This window comes from Convolutriloba macropyga, chromosome 1, assembly GCF_964194025.1.
Source record: "Convolutriloba macropyga chromosome 1, txConMacr16.3, whole genome shotgun sequence".
In the NCBI taxonomy this organism is placed as follows: Eukaryota; Metazoa; Xenacoelomorpha; order Acoela; family Convolutidae; genus Convolutriloba; species Convolutriloba macropyga.
This window is the reverse complement of record NC_134468.1, coordinates 33,914,283-33,938,240: the sequence shown is the minus strand read 5'-3', so window position 1 is coordinate 33,938,240 and position 23,958 is coordinate 33,914,283. Positions and strand designations below refer to the sequence as shown.

At 35.4% G+C, this 23,958-nt stretch overlaps 1 protein-coding gene across 1 annotated transcript; it reads right to left on the bottom strand.

Moving 5' to 3' along the window:
- Positions 1-891: 891 nt before the first annotated feature.
- On the bottom strand, positions 892-23,855 carry LOC142348358 (ferroptosis suppressor protein 1-like). Its single transcript, XM_075399680.1, has 7 exons — positions 23,116-23,855; positions 11,771-11,974; positions 9,174-9,428; positions 7,027-7,148; positions 6,469-6,744; positions 2,418-2,592; positions 892-1,275 (listed from the first exon to the last, which is right to left on the bottom strand). The coding sequence occupies exons 1-7, from the start codon at positions 23,183-23,185 to the stop codon at positions 893-895; spliced, it is 1,485 nt and encodes a 494-aa protein (XP_075255795.1). The 5' UTR covers positions 23,186-23,855; the 3' UTR covers position 892.
- Positions 23,856-23,958: the final 103 nt, after the last annotated feature.

Below are 23,958 nucleotides of genomic sequence, written 5' to 3'. Positions count from 1 at the left end.
CAAATTTACAGAAAAACTCATTTGCAATTGAAATTTTTACTGGGACCTTGCGAAATTTTACCAGGCTGCACTAATTTTGCAAGACACAATTTTTAACTTTGGAAATGTCGTGAAAACAATATGACTTAAGATTAAAAATGCTTTTGCGTAAAAAGCTCAGCTTTTTCTGGTGGATATTCTAATCGGTAAGTCTAGTGAGAATATTGCGAGTTTCATGCTGGATTTTAAATTTTTATATATTAATCTGAAGTCAGCTGAAACGCATTTTTGAGAAGATATAAACAATTGGAGTCCGAAAATTTTTTCAATGGTAGCTTCAAGACAAAAGGTTAGCTTATTTGACGCAAAAGCCATTGATTTCGTTTTTTCTCACAAGATTGGAAAGTTGAATTAATACTTTGCCCCAGTTGGGGTACAAAAAAGTTTTGTTACACAGGCAGGTCGATTTCTTAAAAACTTCGTTACAAAATATTCAAGAGCCAAAAGTGAAAAATATGTTTACACAAATTTTAGCAATTTATCTATTGTTTTCTGTCATGTATTTTTGTTTGAGGCTTCACGTTTTCTTATTTCCAAAGTCTTTTGTCTTCAAAGTAACCCTTGTGCCTGTTTTATCCTTGTGGGTCCTTTCTTTTTCTTTTTAAATCGAATCAAAATGCTTAAAAAATAACTGCGAATCGAAAAACTTGAAAGCACCTTGCAGGCAATTTACAATCGTTTGCAGTCTCCTGCAGGAGTGCTTCCAAAATTCGATCAAGTTTTTCAATTCTTCGATAATCGCGGAGTCACTAAAAGAAACCCTGTATGTATCCTAAGTAATGCTGCTTCAGGGCTCTCACCCTAACACACAATCTAAACACTCTCTAATTAGTTCTTGAACAGATTGAGGGATTTAGTTTTTAAGATCAATTCCATTCCTTTCTGACTTCCCGTTTTGGTGGTGATGGCCATTTGTCATCTCATTTCCAATATTACCATTTTTCATTTCATCAGATTTGTTTCCGGGTTGTCCTGTAACAACTTTTTTCTCGCTTGCAATCTGCAGCAAAGCCCTCTCTCGCTCCCGGCTTGAAATTGCACAGCCACAGCAGAGAACAGAGGATAGACAACTTAGAACAGATGTGATTGTTTTCACTCTTTTCAACCCTTTTGCTTCAATCTCCAAGTTACCGAACTGGTCTAGGGTTTCATCCTTCATTTTGGCAACTCTGGCTCCTGTCATCATCAGTTTCCAGTTTACAACCAGCAGACCGTCCTCTCGTCCAATTGTAACCGCTGAAAAATTTAAAATTTCCCACATGGCTTGAATTGAGGTTGATGAGTTTTCGGTAACATTCGGATTTGGAAAAATCTGGCTCAAATTGCTATGCCTACCCTAGTAGCAGTAGCAACAAATTTTACATCTTATTCGGATTTACAAGATTCGGATCTATTCTGTTTTGCCCCCCCCCCCCCACCGATGTTTTTTACGCCCCAGTTACAAATGATATGTTGTTATAAAGCGCATTACAAAAGCACATTAAAAAAAGCAATTAAAAAAATAGCACGTGCGCCTGAGGGACGCAAAGGATATAAGGGGGGATACAGAATAGATCCTGAAATTCTTGTAAGATTTAGAGGAACTCTTATGCTTCTGACCCCCCTCCCCCATGTTTGTATAACCCACGCTTACCAAATATGGTATATCTTACCAATATGTAAAAATAGCACGTGCACCAGGGGGCGTAACAATTATATCAACACTGAGGTGGGGCGGGGGCCGCAATAGATCGGTCTGATTCGGTTCCGTCCATCAAAAGGGCCACTTCAGATAAATGTAAACCGACTGACGTTGGACAAATGCTCTCAAACGGCAGGCTAGGCATTTTAATTCAGAAGGGTCGGTAGCCTAGATAAACTCTTATGGGTACTTAATTTCCTACTAAGGAGCTGTTCGAACCCTCGACCTGCGAGTGCTAGACTGAATCATTCACCTCTTGGCTACCACGCCTTTGAAATTTCCTATCTTGCAATCTGTTTTGCTTTAGCAAACAGACTTCATTTCTGAATAAGAGCAACTGATATCAGGCAAAAAATACAGTCAAGCGTGAAAAAGTCACTAGAGAAGAGAAATCGAAAAAATATATATATTCCAGAACAGAAGCGCAAAAATGATAACGCAAAAACGGTGAAGCATAAACCGAAAAACCGGAACTGGGTTTAGTTGAGGAGGTTTGGTGCGGTTGGCGCAATGTTCGAAAACAGAGTCAATGTTCGTAAAGAAAGAATTCAATGTTGAAATCATGAACAAAATTCCTTCAGCTAAAAAACTGCAGACTATCATAAAAAGACACATTTACAACAATTGCTCCAAAATTTTGTTCGAGAGTAATTAAAACATCTGAGGTTGAATAATCGAGTGGAATAATCTCTGTTACCCTGTAAGAGTTCAGTTCTTGGAGGCACTGTGATGAGTCTTTCTGCATCGTGTTTGTTCACCAGATTTCTCCACACCACCCTCCCCAGCTGATTAATTGCAACCACACCCTTCTCTTCCACAACTGGGGTCACACAGCAGTCTCCCAATGCAAATACATTGCGAAATGAGTCCACCTTTAACATCCAAAGCGAATCATTTCTTTTGGAGAAACAATTTGAAATTTTTTTTCGGACAAAACTTTAGGAATGGAAAAAGAATAACGTTAATTTTAAAAGAGTTTCCCAACTCTTTATAATTGCTTTTATGCGAAATCGTAGTCGCATCAACTGCTCTATTTGAACAAATGAAGCGAAAAAATGATAGCGCGAATTACATATGCCCTTAAGATAATTGTTTAATTAATTTTGGATTGTTAGCGAAATATGAATTGGGATTATGGAACCCGCATTTATGAAATCAGAGGTTGTTACACTGTTCTCTTAACATAAGAAAGCAGGCTTTGGTGGCAATTTCAAGAAAAGCCTGAATATTGATTCTTTTTAATCATACGACTGGAGAACTAGGTGTTACTTAGGCCAAAGGATTTTAAAAATGGACAAAATGGTCCACTTTATTTTGGCAGGAGCTGTAGCTCGTAATGATTAAAATTCTAAAAAGAACAAGGAGAAGGTAGCAAGTAGAATGCTACTGTTGTAATCATTCTATTTTTCAAAAACAATGAGCGAATTGGTTTGGACAGTTGGCACTGCGAGCAAAACTGCGCAATTGGAAACAAAAAATGCACTAAGATTCGTTCAAACCAGTAATACAGATATATACTGGCAAAGCTTAATTTTTTTTGGCTTTCTGATACTCTGCGCCGGCTGCTATGCAACCGCTTACAATCAAATGTAAACTAAAATGTTCTTTTAGGTGGAAGCTAACCTTTTGACAAAACATTAAGTCAAGTTGAGATCAATCTATTAAACATATGATTTTTTTGGCTGACCAGAACTTTAGACCTCGCAGTATTTAAACCGGTTATTATATTTTTCTTACTAAAATCGCTACCTTAAAATACGCTTAAATGCTGTCAGAAACACCACAACTACAAAGATGGCAATTTCGAAAAATAGTTGACTCATGATGATTATGCAACCAGGCTCATATGTCTGGAATCCTACAGGGGTCTGAAATCACTAAAGAGATAATGATTAGAAAGAAAAGTGATCTTTATCATGCAAAAATAACTCGAGTTCCTTGTTTTTTTATCGATTATCAAGAAAACAAGGAGGCTCGGTAATGTGCGTACGCACATACTGTTCCGACCCCGCTCATCCACAGTTTTGACTTAATTCGCTACCAAATGATGAAGAGATAGATGAAAACTTTCAAAAATATACACATGGTTCAATAAACAAGGAATGAAATATAATAATGCCACACTAGGGGGCCGATGAAAATTGCTGATAATAAGAGTACTAGAAAAGACAATGAAAAAATCAAACAACAAACATTATTTACTACCAAAACTCGATGTCTATTAAAAAAATCATAACAAAATTAAACTAGCATCAGATAAAAACCAAAACAAAACAATTTGACCTGTACATCAGTAGAAACGATATGAGGCCTGTCCCCAATGCGACTGGTCAACAGGTCGACAAAAAAGAGCAAATAGGTGCGAAGTTCAAAAATGATTTTCATTTCTTGAAAACAATTAATTTCACAGTTATTAATGTCATTAGATATCAACTGAAATCAATAAAATGTTCATTTATATGTCATTATCCAATGTTCGATTGGGCAACCTTTCAAAGCCAATGGGATCAACAATTCTTGTCATAATTAAAAAAGAAACAAAGAAATCCTTTGAAATGTACAAATCTAAAGAAATCTAACATTTTATGAAATCTCGTAGTAACAGTAGTAACGAAGCCAAGAAACAAATGTTTAAAGCAAAAGTCGTTGTAAAGATTAAATTATAGCTCACTGGAAATGGGTTGTGACCTGTGTTTACAGAGACTGAGCTACGAATCGACAGAAAAAATATTTAAAAAGGACGAAGCTCAAACACCCAAATTTATTTTTGAAAACAAACGTTTTCAGAAGACATAATAGACTTAGGATTACCCAAAAAGCGATGGATTAGTTTTCAACACCTCAAGAAACCAACTGGACTTGTTAACAAGGAGTCTAAATCACGAGCCCACAAAAAACAAATACATAAAGAAGCCAAAACTTCAAACAATTTTACGACAAGACACTGTTCAAGGCACTATAATTTTACGATGTAACATATCCAAATACGCATTTTTCGACGTTTTGCAATTTCGATAAATTTTTTCTTTATTTGGGTGGGCCATTAGTGTGATAATTCGACAAGGAATCTAAATGAACTCATAAAATATGCAATTCTGATCAAAAACAAAAGAAAAATTAAAACGCTTAGTACCAAAACAAAGAAATCTTTAGTTGAATATAAATCGTTACCGATAAAAAAATATAACTCAAAAGAAGCCGGTTTCCTCCTGTTTTTACTGAGACTGCGCCCGAAGTTGACAGAAATAAAAAAAGTGGTGGCAAAGTTCAAAAATTCAATGATATTTTCTCGAAACAAATATATTCAAAGTCATAACAGGCATTATGTAACAACTGAAAAAAATGTCCAGGTTCTTTTATACCTTCTAAAATCTTACTGGATCTCTCATTGGGGACGGTAAGTAATTGGGCTACAAAAAGTATAAGAAATGAATGCAAAACGCATGAAGTCCTACATATTTTTTTGGATAGAATTGGTTAGAGCCTTAAAAACCATGAGCTTAACTCTGAAACCATAATATAATCTCGTTTGGTTTCATTTATTGTATATAGTATCTGTCACAAATTGAGCCCTGATGTGAAATTAATGTCCGTATTTTACATAAAAAACATTTACATAGCGGAAATATTTTGAAAAATAGGTCGCGCCCCATTAAAATCTAAAAAAATTTTATGATAAGGATCCATAATGAGATCAGCATTAGCCCAAATATTGCTGCACGTCTTATAAAAACTCAATTGTTGAAACGGTTGCGAAATAGATCAATTCTTTGCAAACTTTTTCAGTTTTTCAAAAATAAATAATGCTTTTTGTGTAGTTATCGAGTTTAAATTATCAAAAAAAGGCAAATTTATAATTCCAGAGGATTCTTAAAGCCAGCAGGAGTATAACTAGCTCTCTTTCAAACTTAAGAAGAATATGGCTGCTGTTTTAAGGTATACACTTTCAGCAAATTTAAAGCCAGTGGGCTAAAAAAAAGCCATTTTTCGACGAAAAATTTTGAAAAGTTTAGCATAAGTTCTAACAAAAAAACTCGCATCGAACAATTCAGTAACCCTCCTCTATCTTTAGAGATAAAATCGATAACACGACAGTTAACACTTTTAACAAATTTTACCAAAATTGACGATAATTTGGTCAAAATTGACAAAAATTGTTCAAAATTGTGAATAAAAACAGCTGATTTACATCTAATATTCACAAAACTTTTAACCCCGATAACTCCCCATTAAAAAGCTAAAATTGAAAAAAAATCTTTTTAATTCCATATTCTACGCTGGACGGGTTTTCTAATGATACCCCTCACAACTCTCTACGAGTACTATATCGATCGGCCAAAATTGTCTGAACAAAAAAAAACAAAACCCATTTGAGTATATAGTTCCTCCCCCCTCATGAAGGGTCGGAACAATGATGCGGTTTTTCTGGATAGTTGTTTTTCGAAATATCACTTGTGTGTTTCGAATTTATCACTTTGCTTCCTCAGAACTATCCTCAGAATTGTCTTTAGTCCTTTTGCACCTTTTTCCCAGAGTACCACAAATGCACTTGTTTATTGAATCACAGCAAATGTCTCCATTGAAACCAGCTTTCTTTAAAAATTTTCCTCAGCAGTTGTTTCAATTTCAGCTTCGGCTTCAAATTTCGGCTTCAACACTCAGCAGCTGCCATGTTAGGTATGTGGGGAAAAATAGCTGTTAAACGCATTTCCCTGCAAAACCGAACAATATTGAGTGCTTTTCCCGACCTGCATGAAACTGTTGACTTTGATGGCTCCATTGGTTGCAAGCGATCCTCTGAATGTGTTGTTTTCGAGAAAAGAACTGTTAAAATGTGTCCTTCTAGGCAACATCACAATTTCTGAGGATGGCGCAGAGGTCGACAACTCCCGTGTCACACTGTCGGCTTCTTTCCCCATGTGCAGAGTGACTCCAAGGCTTCCCAGGGCTTTCTCTGCATACTGACCCGCTTCGGGTGGCAATCTCTCAAGTAGTTGTTTGGATCTTGTGACCAAGTGCACCTTCTAAAAAAAGGTCGAAGCACATCAGTAAGATTTAAAGAAGGAAGACCAATTTATCCAAAGAACGGAAGGCAACACATTCCTCCCAAATTATACCCCCCCCCAAGGAAACTATAGCTCCCATCATGCTATATTTAAGGTAATTCGGATAGGTGGCTAAATGTCATGTGAACACTCAGCTGGAAGTGACGTTCCATAAAGTGACCATACGTGACTATAAACTAAGAGGGAGGACTATAATGAAAAGACCCCAAAATACGACTAACAGATATATGTTGAGTTTACTTTGCTTTTGTCGTTTCGGAATTTATGAGCGAGACCTCCTGCCAACTCAACCCCAACAGGACCACCTCCCACTATCAGAATCTGACCAGCTCCACTCAGCCGAGAGCGCCACAAACCCAACTCTGAAACAAATAACGAAAAGCTTAAAATTTGACTGACTTTAAAAATGCAGGGCTTCCTGTTTGGAAACTACAATTAAACATACCCGGCAGATTGCCGGAAAATAGCCGCCGTTGATTTCAATAAGCATGATTGGGATTGAACGAATAGAATATATTGAAAAAAAAAAAGATTTTTGTACAAAAATATTTTTTAAGTTCGATTTATTCTGATGGCATTTCGTAGTTGAACATACTTCTGTTTCTTAGAGAGAGGCTACAGGGGCTACTATCAACACCAATAAGCATTAGAGGTGGTAACTAAGACTTATAGGAACGACGTTCAAATAGCGGGCATCTAAAATTGGGCTTTATGGGTTTATCCCGTTTCTATTTCTGACTTCAATTTTTTATACCGACTCTGTTCATTTTGAATTGCTTTGCTGAGCAACTGATGTTCAAATTCACTTTAAGCAGAATGAGAGAAGAGAGAAACTAGCCTAGAGAAGTCAAAAAGATTTCACGCAAAATGTCGAAAAAGCGGCAAAATGGTAAAGCGAAAAAAAGTTTGACGAAGTAAAAAAACATAGCAGGACAAGTCCTGACGTACAATTCAAAGAATTTTCATTGACTAAACAGAAAAACTAGACCTAAATTGGACTATGGGTGAATTGAAAAAACCATTTTAAAAAAATCAGATAAAAAAAGAAAAAAAAAAACAAAAAATCAATGTTAAAATACCGCATGTGAACAAAAAAAACCACTAGCGAGAAATGAAAATTTAATTCAAACAAAAAACTAGGCTTATAATGAGCTGTGAGTGGATTGGGAAAACCATTTAGAAAAAAATCCGATCCAAAAAATCGAAAAAACAGTAAAAATCAGAGTGAAATTGCCGCATGTGAACAAAAAACCACCATCGAGAAACCGAACTTTTGTTCAAATACCATTTTCGCACTCTACTTTAAAATTAGAGCGAAAAAATTTCAGGCCGCAAAAACACTCGTTTTTTCGCTCCATTTCCTGTTTCGGCGTGACCAAAATCACTACTCCAATTTGACTTCAAAAATCATGAAAATGTGTGAACAGATCTTAAAAAAAAAGACAGCGCCCCAATACAATTCAAATTCTTTGAATTGTAAAAAAAACATAGCAGGACAAATCTTGACGTACAATTCAAAGAATTTTCATTGACTTAACAAACAACTAGACCTAGAGCGGACAATGCGTGAATTGGGAAAACCATTTCTAAAAAAAAATCAGATAAAAAAAAACAGAAAATCAATGTCAAAATGCTGCTAGGGAGAACAAAAAACCACTAGTGAGATATGTAATTTTGATTCTAACAAAAAAACTAGGTGCAGAATGAGCTGTGAATGGATTGGGAAAACTATTTAGAAAAAAATTCGATCCAAAACATCGAAAAAACAGTAAAAATCAGAGTGAAATTGCCGCATGTGAACAAAAAACCACTACCGAGAAACCAAATTTTTGTTCAAACACCATTTTCGCACTCTACTTTAAAATTAGAGCGAAAAAATTTCAGGCCGCAAAAACACTCGCTTTTTCGCTCCATTTCCTGTTTCGGCGTGACCAAAATCACCACTCCAATTTGACTTCAAAAATCATGAAAATGTGTGAACAGATCTTAAAAAAAAAGACAGCGCCCCAATACAATTCAAATTCTTTGAATTGTAATACGAGCGCAATAATAGCCGGCTGAGAAGATGAGGGCGGCTATTAACTAGAACAAAATTGAAAATCAATCTCTAGAAATTAAAGCATTAAATTTCACAAATCGTTTGACATGTTCATTTTCCAGATAAAACAAAATTTTGAGCCAGTAATTTTCGATAACCAAGTAGTTAGACTTCGACCATTTAAAAAATTCTTTGATTGGCTCAAAGTTCTGTAAGAAAAAATTAAACGCACAGTTTGGTCAAATGATTCGGACGTGGTCTGATCAACTGACATTATGATGTAAGGCCTCAAACTGTGTTGATATAGTTTTCTAACGAAGCTTGAATTTCTTAGCTTTGATTGGCTAACCTGTCAATCTGGCACTTGTATCTCTGTTGTGGTCCTTGATTGGGCTCCCGTATTGTGCCCCAGTGGCAATGACCAGGTATTGGTACTTGACATTGCATGACACTTCTGTCCCTAGGCGGTGGTTGTTCACGTGCTTGTCTGTATATTTAGTGTCATCATTAGGTGATTTAGTATTGCATGACTGTTCAGCTGGAGTTGTGTACTCTACAATACCTCCACTCTCACACCCGTCACTTGTGATATTTGTTACTGTTCCTGGGCAATAAATAATTGCTGATAAAACTATATATAATAACTGACAGAAACAATATTAAATTGACAGCTTGAAGTCACATTGAAGTTCTGAGAAGTTCGATAACATTCGACTACCAAAAAAGTTTGAGAACAAATAATGATTTTGAGGAAATGGTGCGAATAATGACAAAATAGGTGCTAAATTATTATTTGTGTGAGTCGCGTTATGCAAAAGTGGAGACATTTTTGCATCAATTTAAAGGCCCCAATTTAAATTATTGAAGTTATTTTACTATCTTTGTTAATTCAGGGTTAATATTCAACCAATTAAAATTTTAGAATTTTCGGCAATTATAAAGCAAAAGTTTGGTGGTAATTTTCAAAATCCATAATGCTAAACTTTACAGATCGTGAATTATACTATAAAAATTTAAATCTTACATCAATTGTGAATCAATTATAGGCCTACTTACGTAAAAAAAAAAAGTTTATTTATCACTACGCGCAGATAGTTAGCAAGGCAAATCTTGTAGCGCAAAACTATGTTCTATTTTGTTAGTGCTTTGATGTTATTTTTGCACGTTTACTTCATAATCCTGGTTAAAAACCAAAAGAAACCAAATGAAATGAAATGCGCCAATATAATCATGACTTTAAGAGAATGGTGACATAACGATTACTAAAATTATTAAATAATATATTAAAAGGTTTATATTCACGAGTTAAGAATTGCACTAAACCGATTCTATAAACAGAAATTATTTTAAAATATTGTCCCCAAAAGATTTCTGGTCTAGCAAATAAACCTCCACGGAAAGAAAACCCTGTTGGGTTATGGACTTTCGCAGGCGAAATAAAAGCGTTTTTAACAAAGTAAAAAAGAATTAATTTCTCAAAAATTGGAGAATACCATATATAGATTGCTTTTATACTTTTCTAAGAAATCATTTCGAACTCCAATGGTATCATAATCTTTCTAAACAAGCTGGAAAGTTTTTACATCATATAATCTAACTCCAATAATAGTTATCTAAAGTCATCAGTTTGAACCAAGTATTGATTCACAGCACCATCTCTTAAAGATTATATCATATCAATTTAGTGAATTGAATCAATTTGCCCTTGTCTGATTAACTATTAGGTACAACTTTCTGATATTTCTAAGTTTAAGACTATAGTACGGTTCGAATTTCCAACACCACCACTAAGACCTGAGCAGATTGCGTAAAATCTGCTCCCCTCGAAACTGTTTTGAATGTTTGCGCCTTTGACAGGGGTAAAAATTTCCTCAAGATATTTGCTGCCAGTTTGCAAGTAGGAACCTGGAATTGAAATAGTCTCATCTTTCGTTTTGTCCCGAATGAAGTGAAATTTTGTCTCGATGTGCTTGCTCCTCTTTGAATGACTGGGTTTTGGCAAAGTCTGGCAACTATGGTAGTTCTCTCCAATTGCTATTGGATGTTTCTGTTGGATGCCAAAATCTTCCAGAAGTTGCTTCAAGTACAGTGCTTTTTGAACTGCTGCTGCCATGCCATGCTTCTGATTAAAAAAGAGCAACTGTGGCCTGCTCTTTTCCGAAACCGCTCAATATGACTAACTTTATGTATTTTATAAGTCAGGTTTATATGTCAGTTTTATATGTCAGGTTTATAACTCAACCTGGTTTGCTCAATACAATTTCTAAAAGTTTCCCTATTATTGTAATGCTAATATTTGTCCGACAATTTTCTTTCACTTTTTGATGAAATCTTCTCTAGTTAAATTATTGCTGGAGTTTGAAAGTTTTTATTGTTGTGTCTGAATTTTGAAAAAAATTGTAGCGCAAATCTTTGGAAAATGTTTAATTTGCACATCTAGTAGATCTTTTCCTATTTCTGTTCAAAGGTTTTTAAAGCTTTTAAGAACAGGAAATCCATTTTACTTGCCTTTCATTTTCAAATAATAACATAAAACCCTTATGCATTTATTCTAAATGCAGTAAAATACTACAGATAAAATTTTGATACGTTGCACTTTTCGCCATTTTTTCGGAAGCGATGTCAAAATGCCTTTTCTTTCTTTCTTTTTTGGAGGTTTATTCGTTCAGATCAGGGTTACTCCTTTTCAATTTTTTTGCATATTTTTCTTGAAATTCTTGCTGAATAACTTGCTAACTTTTAACGTATTATTAATTTAATTTTTTTTCTTAAAAAGTTTTAAAAACTTGTTCCAAGTTTTGTTTAAGTTAACTAAAAATTGTATGCTTTAATTTATTTTGGTTTTGATGACACATTAATCTAAGCTGGAACATAAACTTGTAAATTTGTGATGTCCTGGTTTCAAAAAAATTTTTGACAGCAATTCATGCTATGACAAACAGCTACCTTGTACGAAGTGGATGTTGTACTGGGCCATCTTATTTTTGTCGAAATAGTCCTGTGTTGATATGAGGTGTTTTTTAGCCAGCTCCTCATCACACAAGTACCTGTCCACACCCAGGAACCACTCCAGGTACTCATTCTTGTCAATTACTACTGTTTGGAACTTCGACCAGGTGCCAGTGCTGATCAACTGGCGAATCAGAAATCCTGCAAAAAAGAAGAAATAATGATATCTGCGACCTATGTTATACCTTAAGAAAAACAAACAAAAGAACAATAAAACCAATTTAAGCGTTAATTTTCAAACGTTAGCTATCAAATGGCGATTTCAGTTAATTCAGTGGTTATTTAACCAGAACAAAAATTCTTTCTGTTTCAGAACCTACTGGGAGTGATACACTCCTACGACAGTCCCAGTTTCATTTGAACAAGTCTACTGTTTTAATTACTGCTTCGTTCTGATTTTTTTCGAATATTTTGTGTCAGGACAAAGTACTTGATGCCAAATTACCCAATGTGGCAAAATACCCAAAATACCCATTATTTTTCTCTATATGCAAAAAAAATTGGAAAATAAATAGCATAACTTACCTAAGAGAGAAAAATTATAATAGATTTAAGATTTATAATCACAACGGCCGGGCTTCAGCGGCCATAGGATTTGACCGTGAAACTATCACAACCGAAGCTGAGATCAAAAGAAGCGCGAAAAATTGACAAAACACGATAGTAGTACGGACCACTATTTGTTCCAACATTACTTGTAATGAGGGGAACTATATTATAGCCTCTTTTTTCTTAAGCCAAAATCGAAATTTTTCTACGCATTATAGAAAGATAGGAGTCGTATCAATTGAAAGCTTTAGGTTTACTTCCGTCCTCGATTTCACATACACAAGCGCTCACACACATACACACACATACACACAACACACACACACACGCACACACACACACACACACACACACATATATATATATATATATATATATATATATATATATATATATATATATATATATATATATATACAAACACACAAACACTCACGCCCACTACAATATCATGAACAACTCCACGATAAAAATCTTTTCTCTGACTTTTTATATTATGTTTTTACCCAAGTCCGCCATCGTTCAGCTAGGTCTCCTCGTTTGTTTATGCGCATTGAGGTGTAAACTATTCAGGTATTTATAATGATAACTTTAACACACAAAGCTGTAGTGAAATTTGCAAAAACTTTTCTAGCTCTCCTTTTTTATTTGTTTTTTGGAATCTACCAGCCTAACAGGCCAGTTTAACAGCTTTAGAATTCAGGGATGGGTTCTAAGAAACATATAGCAGCACAACATTGCTTTTTGAAGACAGCATTTAATTTTACAAGAATATCATTCCACTTTGCAAAATTTTTGAACGAATTTTGTTAGTTTTTGTCACTTTTGCCTCTGGTAGCGTCTTTCACAACAAACTTAGTTTGTGATGGCCTGTAGGTTAGTTGTTTCACAGCATTTAGCAAAAACAGACTTAAACACTTTAATCAAAAGTTGTAACCAAAAACTGGTTTTTGACTGTGTCTGTTTTTGGATTTGACCTGAATGGCTCTAATTGACAAATTTTTGTTTTAGAGCTTTCTTATTTTGTTCGCAAAGTTCATAGTCTAATTAATCTTTGATGTTTTTTATATTTCAATGACTGTAAAAAGAAGCTTCATTGCTGATAAATTTTTTATTCTTTCTTTGTGTTTTTGTAGCTGCTGACATCTAATTATTTAATGACAGTGTTCCTTACAATCCTGAGAACGCTTAGTTCTTGAATTTGACCCCATAATTCTGATTTCCATTTTTCAAATTGATATATGCTTAGAAGTTTAGAAAATATTACTTTTCGTTGAGCACTGATCAACAAATCAGAAAACAGTTTTCTCTATTACAGTGCTTATTGTACAAGGAGTCTGGAAATGCTAAAATTTTTGTTAAAAAGGCGAGTTTTCGAAAAATTTTAGCACAAAATTGCATTTTGTTTTTTTCTGTGAAAACTTTTGGGCTGCTTGTCAATTTCGTTCTTGCATGAGCGCAGTAGATGTTGATATTTTCCTTCTACACAAGGAAAATTTTTTCATCTGAAGCTCGTGGTCTGTGTATTATGCTAAAGTCGGCTCTAACAACAAACGATGAAGTCATATTTGACAGAGTTTATATTTTTATATTGTCTTCTTTTGAAACATTTTGTTAGTTATTCGTTTTCATTTAAATTTCAAGGGCTATTTGTATTTGTTTTTATTCAACTCTTATCGGATTGCAAGAGCCAATTTTTTTATTGTCATCTGGGCTTTTAAGCAGATTTTGTCAACAAAAAAGGTCATTCGATTTCTTTAAAAATTGAATGGAATAGATTTTTTATTTTTGCTTTTTTCATTTTTTTTTCAATTTTTGTTGTATTTGCCTCTGTTTGCTTTTTTGTGTCAAATAAAATATTTTTGATGGTTTCAAAGAACCATCGATAAACTTAGAACTCTTCTTTAATAAAGTTTCATAGAACAAAAGAAGAACTTAACTGACGAACTTTGTTGTTATGTCGATAAGTAATGGTCTCAAGACTAAACTCAATTCTAATTTTGTTTTGGCGCTATCATTTTTTAGTGACCTATCAATCACATGTCAGAAATAATTTCTCCCACTAACAGAAAATTGATTTTAGCATTCACTGACCTCCAACTAATGAACTCGATTGTACCTAGGCCATATATGATTCTGAAGAAATGTTGATGAAAATTGAAAATCAGCTCCGGGATTCGGAACTAAGACCTATTCACATGTCAATCAAGTAAAAAATTTTTAGCTAATCTAAAATTTCTCTGTATATCTTCGCATAGATATCTACCATATATACGATCTAAATTTTTGTATATTTTCAGTTCCGATTTTAAATAAAAAACTCAACTTATTGAATTCTTTGGACCCGTGTTATCGACCAAGACAATGGTGTCCAGACCAACTACAGACAGACAAATTTTGGATTCTACAGAATGCAGAATCAGATACTGCGTGGATTTTGTTTTTGAGGCAAAATGTCGAGCAGAGAAGAAAAAGGAAAAAATCAACAACGATGTTACGGTACAGGAGCTACAGGTAACCAATATCTTCCTTAATATGTGCGGGCAAGGTTCAATTATTAAACTTAGGAGCCTAATTAGTCCTATGAATTTAATAGCCACTCCATATAAAGACATCAGATTGGCGATTCAAAATTATAATATTCCTAAAGACAGAGTAGTAACGGCAGAAAGAGCTAAATTTCTGTCCATAATACAAGGTGTAGGGGAATCAGACGACAATTTCCTAGCACCTCTTAGAGAAGAAGCACGCTATTGCGACTTAGAAAAACCCAAAACAGCGGCCATCTCCGAAGAGGAGTTGGTAGAAATAAAGTATATCTCAAATTTGAGGGACCCTGAAGGAAAACTTAGACTACTAGACGGTATTAAAGCAAAACCAACAATGTCGACAAAACCAAATCAACAATTACTGAAGTGACCGAGATCTTTCAGTTCAGAAGTCAAGCAATAACTTTTGCAAGTTCTTCATCAGGTAATAAGCTTTTATCTGTGAAAAAGAAGATGGGTTCAACTTCAAAAAGAACTTTCGGAAGCCAAATGAAAAATTTACGGCTAATAAAAGCAACAATATATGCAGTAGTTGTGGAGGTAAGCCATATTCTAGTAGACACTGTCAAGCGCTAAGTAAAAAATGAAACACCGTTGAAACGGTGGGTCACTTCTCAAACATTTGAAGAAGCAAACCCCAACCAAATTCAAGTAACTACAATAAACAGAATAAATTTTGCGAAGAAGGAAACATTTCTTGAGAGCAAGCATCTCCAGCATCTGAGATGGGAATGTTTTATACTAAAGAACAAATATTTAGCATGTCTGCGACATGGGAATATATCTCAATAAATAACTGCAAAGTACAAATGCAGGTGGACACAGGTGCAGATAGCACAGTGATGTCATCAAAAATATGGACTGAGCTTGGTAAACCTCAGTTGGATGGTAAGATAAGACATCTCGAAGCTTAAGATGGTCATCAATTAACGCTTCTGGGATCACTTATTCGTGACTTTGATTGGAACGAAAGCAGGCGCACACAAAAACAACTGGCAGTTGGGCAGTCTGATTAAGAATTTGGACTACTTGGTAGAGACTTTCTACCCAAGCATGATATAAAGGGTTACAAATCTCATGTGAAGCTGATACCAGAATCACAGCCAATGTTCTGCAAAGCCAGAAAAACACCTCTAACTTTTCAGTACAAGGTCACAGAGAAGCTGGAACAGATGAACAGATGGTCAGACAGAGCGTCCTTGAACCGGTACAGCCAGGAGGAGTCACTAATGCATCTCAGGTGACGTGGCAGAGAAAGAAGAGTGGAGAACTGAGACTTTGCGTGGACTTGAAAGTGCATATCAACGGCAATGTGATTGGCAAAATTGACCTCTCAGGTGCCTACTATCAAACTGAACTTGACAAAGAGGCAAAGGATATATTCCCAATTAACACATCTCAGGGACTGTTCAGGATGTGCCGATTACCTCAGGGATTGAAAAACTCAAGAGTCGACTACATGAAAAAAATTTTACTTTAATGAGAAAAACTCAAAACCAGTTGATAGCGTTAGTTTTTTGGGATACTCCATTTCAAAGGAGAGTACAGCACCCGATCCCAAACATATTGTAACAAATGCAAAAGCACCAACTAACAACAAACAACTCGAATCGTTTGTTGGGCTAGCAAATTTTTAAGGAAGAATGATTCCTGATTTTGCAACAAAAATGCTGCCCTTAAATAACATGAAAAAAAGCGATTTCTCATGGAGAAAAATGCAACAAAAAGCCTTTGAAGACAAAAGATATGAATTCTGTGCTAACCCACTTGTGCAGCCATATAGTTTACGAAAAGAAGCATCAGCTACTACTGACGCAACTGAAAAAGGCATTGGCGGGGTTCTTTCCCAAGAAGGACATCCAATCATACATGTATCAAGAAAGTTCACTACAGCGGAGCAAAACTACTCAAGCATAGAGCGGGAAGCACTGGCAATTGTGTTTGTGGTCACAAGAGTGATGCAATTCCTGCTTGGAAGACGATTTACCCCACAGACGGACCACAGACCACTCATATATCTCTCTGCACCAGACGAAGAAATCCCGAAGACAGCATCAGCTAGATTAACAAGATGGGCAATGGGCAGTAGTTCTAACGGGCTTCGACTATAAGTTGAAATACACATCAGGAGAGCAGATACCCATGCAGATGCTTTGAGCAGAATGGATTTTGACGAAGACGAATCCGACAACGATCGAGTGTGCTTCGCAATCAACATCTACTTCACTCAGAGTGATTTAACTGGAGCAAACAGACTCTTCCAGGACATAATGAAGCGAATCAAAAGCAGCAATTGGAAACAATGTTCAGAAGCGGAAAAATGATTGGAAGAACACAAAGATGCACTGACCATACACAGTGGAATCATCTTCAGAGGTGTTGTTCCTTTCATTCCACCCGAACTAAGACACTTGGTTTTGACAAAAGCATCCTGGGAAGAATGCAACTGAGGCATCAGTCAGAATGATAGCATAGTGGCCTGGAACTACCCAAGACATTCAACACTTTGTTAGTAAATGTATGAATTTTCAAATAATCCAGCCTAGCCTGGGAAAATTGGTCTATGCGTGGCCAGAAGCCGACGTTTAGGCACGTCTCCAAGTAGACTGGGGTTATGTTAAGGACAAAGGCAATATTTTAGTAATAGTTGACGCGGGTTCTGGCTGGATAGAAGCTTTCCCCGCGGGAAATAGAACATCAGAAACAGTTAAAGTATATCTTAGTCAAATCTTTGCAAGATTCGGAATACCAAAAACTTTAGTATCAGATATTGGTCCTGAATTTGTGAGTGGTGACCTTAAATTTTGGTGTGAATCACTGGGAATTAAGAAAATGGAATCACCAGTCTATCATCCAAGAGCTAATGGACTAGCTGAAAGAGCAGTTCAGACAGTGAAGCGGGAACTTTTAGCATGGAGTCCCAATCATAATGTTTCATTTGGAGCATTCCTGCAAAGGGTACTGACGACGCATCGCAATACTTCAAAGACGCGGAGTAAAACTCAAGTTGAACTCCTGATGGGACGCAGAGTGAGACTACCAGCAATTGCATATTTCGACTTGTGCGAGCCCATTCTATTCAAGGCCAATGAAAAGACAGTCGCAGCTCCTGCTGCTTTCATCATCTGGAAAGGCTCGAACACATCTTTCAGACAGCCCGAAAACTCAACACGGACTATTTTAGTGAGCGACAACCAAATTACAAGACTAGACGAGCACAAATTGAAAACTGAACCAGCAAAGGAGGAGAGCATATCTCAATCAGAACCACAACTTCAGAACACAGATGTGGGACTTACACATGAAGATGAAGCTTCTGCAGCCACATCATCTGCAGAGCACCAACAGCCGGAAACATCAGAGCCTTCACGAACATCAACAAGAAACAGAAAACAACCTGACAGATTTGGAGAAACTATACCCACAAACTTGCTTAAAAAACGAGGGAGGATGTGATGGTTTCAAAGAAACATCGAGATACTCAGAAGTTTTCTTTCTTAAAGTTTCGAGGAACAAAAGAAGAACTTACCTGACGAACTTTGTTGTTATGTCGATAAGTAATGGTCACAAAACTAAACTCAATTCTAATTTTGTTTTGGCGCTATCATTATCTTATTGACCTATCAATCATGTGTCAGAAGTAAATTCTCCCACCAATAGAAACCTTATTCTAACATCCACTGACCTCCAACTTATGAACTCGATTGTACCTAGGCCATATATGATTCTCATGAAATGTTGATGAAAATAGAAAATCACCTCCGGGATTCGGAACTAATATCGATTCACATGTCAATCAAGTAAAATATTTTAAGCTAATATAAATTTTCTCTGTTTACTTTCGCATAGATAACTACTATAAATACGAGTTTTTTTGTATATTTTCAGTTCCGATTTTAATTTAAAATTCAATTTATTGAATTCTTTTGACCCGTGTTATCGACCACGACAATTTTCATTAGATGACAAGTTGTTTTTGTTGCTTTTGTGATTTTTTGATAAACTTTTTGGTTTCTTTTGTATGAATTAGCTTATACCGGTTTGGAACATAACTGTAAATTTGTCTGCTATATTATAAATTTTCAGGTGTTTCATGCAACTTGGGATAAAAAAATTGAGGACTTGTTGGAACTTTTTGTGCATTGCCTGAGCCCTCTTGCTTGTTGCTTGCAGTCAATTAATTGATCGGTAAAGATTGAAGGAGTCACTTGGGTATCATGGGTGGGTATTTTGGAACGATTTGGTTTTGGTTGCCTCTTTCTTGTTATTGGTTAAGATGCAGCGTAATAAATTCTTTATTAATTTTTATTTATCAAATGGATCAATTATTTAGCTTGTTCGTTTGAAAAATATTTTTTTATTTGTTTCCTCGGCCATTTTTGTAGCAAAATGCTTGCGACAGAGTATTGAAAAGCATTAAGATATAACATATCAGCTGATATGTTTTTCAAGAAGTAAGAAATGCAGATTGAAGCAGGTAAAAGCAGCCCAGATTTCGAACCGAACCTGGTTCCGAAGATAAAAACGAATGTCAACTACTATTTATTTTATCTTGAATAAAACTCCGTAGGCGAAAGTTAACATTTAACTGATTAATTAAGTGACGTAGAAAGCAGCAACAACGCACAGTTGAAGAAAAACCGTCATTTTTGATGTGTAACGACAGAGATAAGAGATAAACATCTAGCTCGAAAATTAATTGAAACTTTCTCTAAAATGTTCCCGCATAGAGCAAAGTGCCAGCTTTTAAGTCCCAATTTGGCAAAATAAACATCGAATTGCTTGCTAAATTGTAAAGAGAATTACTACACGGCGCTCTGCGAGACAGCCATAGAATATTAAACTCTATTTTTTAGCAAATGTTCTGACCCCACTTTACTCAGAGGGAGGATACTAAATGCTCAAATGTGTTAATCCATATAAGTTATTCGAGTTTCGCTTCCCAAAGTTCTTGAGGCATAAGAATTTGCTTATTTTCAGCACAAATTATGTCAAAATTCAGCCATTTTGTTCTGGATTTCTGAACAAAATTAAAAAAAAAATGTTTCTTATTCAAAACATCTGAGTTACACAACAATTTCAGTCTTGACTTTTTTTCAATTCTACGGTTTTTTGTTGTATCTTCCCAAAAATGAAAGTTAATGAATAGCGCAGAAAATGATCATTAAGGTTATTTTTGCGGCTACACCTAAAATGAGGTGTTGTATTATTATAATATCAACACATCGAGCGGAGATTAATATAAATGTAAAATATTCAAACATGAGATGCTTTAAGGAAAAATTAAATTACCTTAGAATTTCAGCGTTAATGGGTTTAAAATTAGCTCAAAATAATTTTTCGATGCAGCGTCAAAGCAGCTTATTATATAACTTGATGAAAGATTTGTTTTTTTGGGGGGTCTCATCTCTTCGCCAGTTTTCAACTCTTACAACGTTTTAAAAGAAATGAATTATTTCTTATTTAAACGGCTTATCAATTCAACCAATTTTTTGGTTCTTATTTAGCTAAAGGGACTAAATTTTTTAATCCGATAAAATAGGTGTCTTAGAACATTTTTCTAAATTTTTTTTTCTAGAAATCTGAACTATTTTGTAAAACACATCTTTAGTATTTCAGTTTTGAGACTGACAACTCCGGTACTGTGAATCGTGCGTAACTCTTCATTGAAATTATATCTTGTGCAATATTTATGAACTTATGTTTTCGAAATTGATAATTTTTTAAACTTGACTAAATTTGAAGAATGGAGCTTTATCTGTTTTCAATAAATAAAAAAATGTGCATCAAAGAGCACGACAATCGTGAGAGTAGGTCAAATTTCTAAAAAACTACCAAATTTCTTAATTGTTTCCTTTGTCTCCCCACAAGGACGTGTGCTTATACATACAATTGTCCAATTATATCGCAGATCAAGATGACCTAGTAGAGGCCCTTGTAAATCTGGATTCAATACAAAATCACTACGTACGCAGAATCGGTCACAGAGTTTTGTTGGGATATAAACTTAACGCGGTTTGTTTTGTCGACCTCTTACTAAACTTTGACATCTTGCCTTAAAATTTAGAATATTACTAGATTCTCATCCCTTCAGGGAGAACCGAGTTGTTAAAGTTATATATCGTTTTTTGAAGTATATATATATATATATATATATATATACATAAATATATATATATATATATATATATATATATATATATATATATATATATATATAAATAGTCCTCTATTTTGCTTCCAATGAGCAAATACAAAAACGATGATATTGTTTCAGACAAAGAAAAACCTCTGAACAATCAAACCATCTGTTGTTAAAATGTCTTTTTTGACGAGTTGTATCTACTATTTTTACTTCGGCGTTGTCCGAAAAGCAATTCAGTAAGATCAGAAAATATTTTCACCGATATGTATCTCGAAAAACGAAGCTCGATCACTCAATACTTTGTGTCTATTCAAGCAAGGGTACAACAAGCATTTTTTGCTCTATATCTTTTCTGAATGCAATTAGACAGATGAGCAAAAACTTTGTTTGAACCTCATTGGAAAAATAAGTTTATGGTACTCACTATAAGTAAAAAAAAGAGGAATACTATTTCGATACGAATTTTGAACAACTTTGAATCAAGTTCTTCCAGCCACTTGAAGATATATTAACTAATTAGTTTTCAGTTGAAGCAAGAAAAGCCTACCATTCGCTAAAAGATATCTATTAATTAGAAATTTGCTTTTAAGATCTTTTAGAAAAAAATAGCCAAAATTAAAAACTCAATTTAATTTTAAAACAGTTTAGCAGTTTTTGAAGGTTTCATAAAATTAGTTTATCCAGATGCGTCGCACTGCAACAAAAAATTAAACGATAAATCATGACTTTCTTAAAGGGCACATAAGATGCAAATCAAATAAAATTATTTTTTTGAAAACACTGCGTGAATTGTTTTTGAAATTACTGCACGAAATTGAACCGGACTGTTTGCAAGTATGTTGAAATCGCGTTAAGTTACAGTAAAGAATGAGCCCAGAACGCGCTGTTTTTATAAAAGCGCAATTACTGAAAAACTCATTGAGTAATAACAATTGAGTAAAAATTGCGTAATGATTTAACTTTTATATGAAAAAGGCATAAAAATAATTGTTTGATAAAATTTAGCGTTATGGTCCGAATCTTCGCCTGGCACAGAATTGAAAACATTGTTTCTGTGCAGCGAACTATAGTCCACGCAAAACCCGACCAAGAAAATGTGTATTTTGTCCATGCGAGCTCAAAGTATTTAACTTGATTTCTCGGTTGTCTTGGAAAGTAGCTATGACATTCAACTTAAGGATCCGAACTTAAGGTCGACGTTTCCAGATCGACTAGACCTCTGATCAGATGATCCTCGAGCGCACACCTGTGCATGGATGGTGGGCTCTAATAACATTGTCTGAAAAAAACCTCGGGCGCAAATTAGCCTGAACAATCGTCTGGAACTTATCTGAGCAGATGCTGATCCAAGCGCACACTATTCTGATCAGAAACCATTTGGAACAATTTTTGTTTCATATTTTTTGTTTTATTTTACTTAGAGATGTCGGTTCTCCCAGGAGGCAACAATACAGCTGCCTTCTGATCAGAGACTAGTTTTTAGTCTGGTGGCACTGCTCAGAAGGTAGGGGTCTAGTTGATAGCCAAGATCAAGACTGCTGCTGCTTGCTATATAGAAAGCTGCCTACGTTTATACATTGAATCGGAAATACATCCTAATGGTATACTAAATAAATCATCTTCTCAACACTTGGGTTTTATTTTCATTGGCAATACTCTTCGGATTGACTTTTTCTTTGTTCATGTTCAAAACTATTCTCTGATCAGACTAATCTGAGCGCACTTGAGTCTGATCCGAGATGATTTCGAGCGCACTTTAGTCTGATCAGAGGTGGATTCAAGCTCAAACAAGTCTGCTCAGAGGTGGATTCCGACGCGCATTACTCTGATCAGGAGTGGCTTTTGAGCGCATGATCGTCTGATCAGAGGACGTTTTCGAGCGCACTTCGAGCGCATACAATTTGGAGAGCAGGATAGTCTGCTCAGAGTCCACCACGGTTTAAATCGCTCAAATCAGTGGTCACTGTTGTCTGAGACGGTGTCATCAGAAAATAATTCGATCTGGACCTCAATCTAGGAGATAGGTGGTAAAATTTTACCTCCAGCAAGTGAAGCTCCGACAATGACGAGTTCGGCACCCCCTGTCTCGTATTTCTTGTCAGCTGCCATTATAGAAAATGTCTCAACCTCATAGCCCAATTAACTGTTCCGGAACTAAAACTAGGTTCAGCGAAAAAATTTTCTCTTCACGATCGTCTTTCAAATTGGTAGCTGTACCTTCAGTAATGGAATTAAAAACGGCGTAAATCTAAATAAAGCGGCACTAATTTAAAATTGACAGTGGAAAGGAACCATTAATTGGTTGCTAAATGAGTATCTTTCTTCCGTTCCATCCACTGTCCACTAACGATTAAGTCACTCAGTCATATATTTAAGTGCGCCACTATCCATCCAGAAATCACATTTTCGTTTCCTCGCAAATGTGATTTAAAAAGCGAGCTTTGAGAGAATAAAGGGACAAAATTTTTGATGTGAGTTGGCGTCGTTTGAACTGCAGAGAGCTCAAAGGGGGAACGAAAAATGAACTAGAGAGCAGTGGTGGTGGTAACTGAGGTGATCGAAGGTAGAGAAGTGCGTTGCTAACCATTTGACGTTTGCCTTAGCAAGCACGGCCGAGTAAGTAAGGCGGGTGCATTAAACTACTATTGTTCCCGGAGATTTAAACTACACATCAAGCTTGAAGCAAATCTAGTGGAAAAACAGATTCGTTCACAGCAATAGGGAGGTAAAACAGAAAACAGAGTACACAAAGAGTGAAACTAAACAACGTACTGAAGGGAAATGTAACATTTTTTGTTCAACTGTATTTTTGTATATACTTGCTTTTATTCATAGCGTTTGCAGCAGCTTCCTGTGTGAATGAATTGATGCATAAATTAAAT

What these genes read in the sequence shown, in the direction of transcription:
- LOC142348358 (XM_075399680.1), bottom strand. Translation starts at nt 23,185, where the DNA reads ATGGCAGCTGACAAGAAATACGAGACAGGGGGTGCCGAACTCGTCATT. An exon ending in TCCGAAACGACAAAAGCAAA is followed by an intron (nt 6,745 to 7,026) that starts GTAAACTCAACA and finishes ACCTTTTTTTAG; the next exon opens with AAGGTGCACTTGGTCACAAG. An exon ending in AAGAACTGAACTCTTACAGG is followed by an intron (nt 1,276 to 2,417) that starts GTAACAGAGATT and finishes TAAATTTTTCAG; the next exon opens with CGGTTACAATTGGACGAGAG.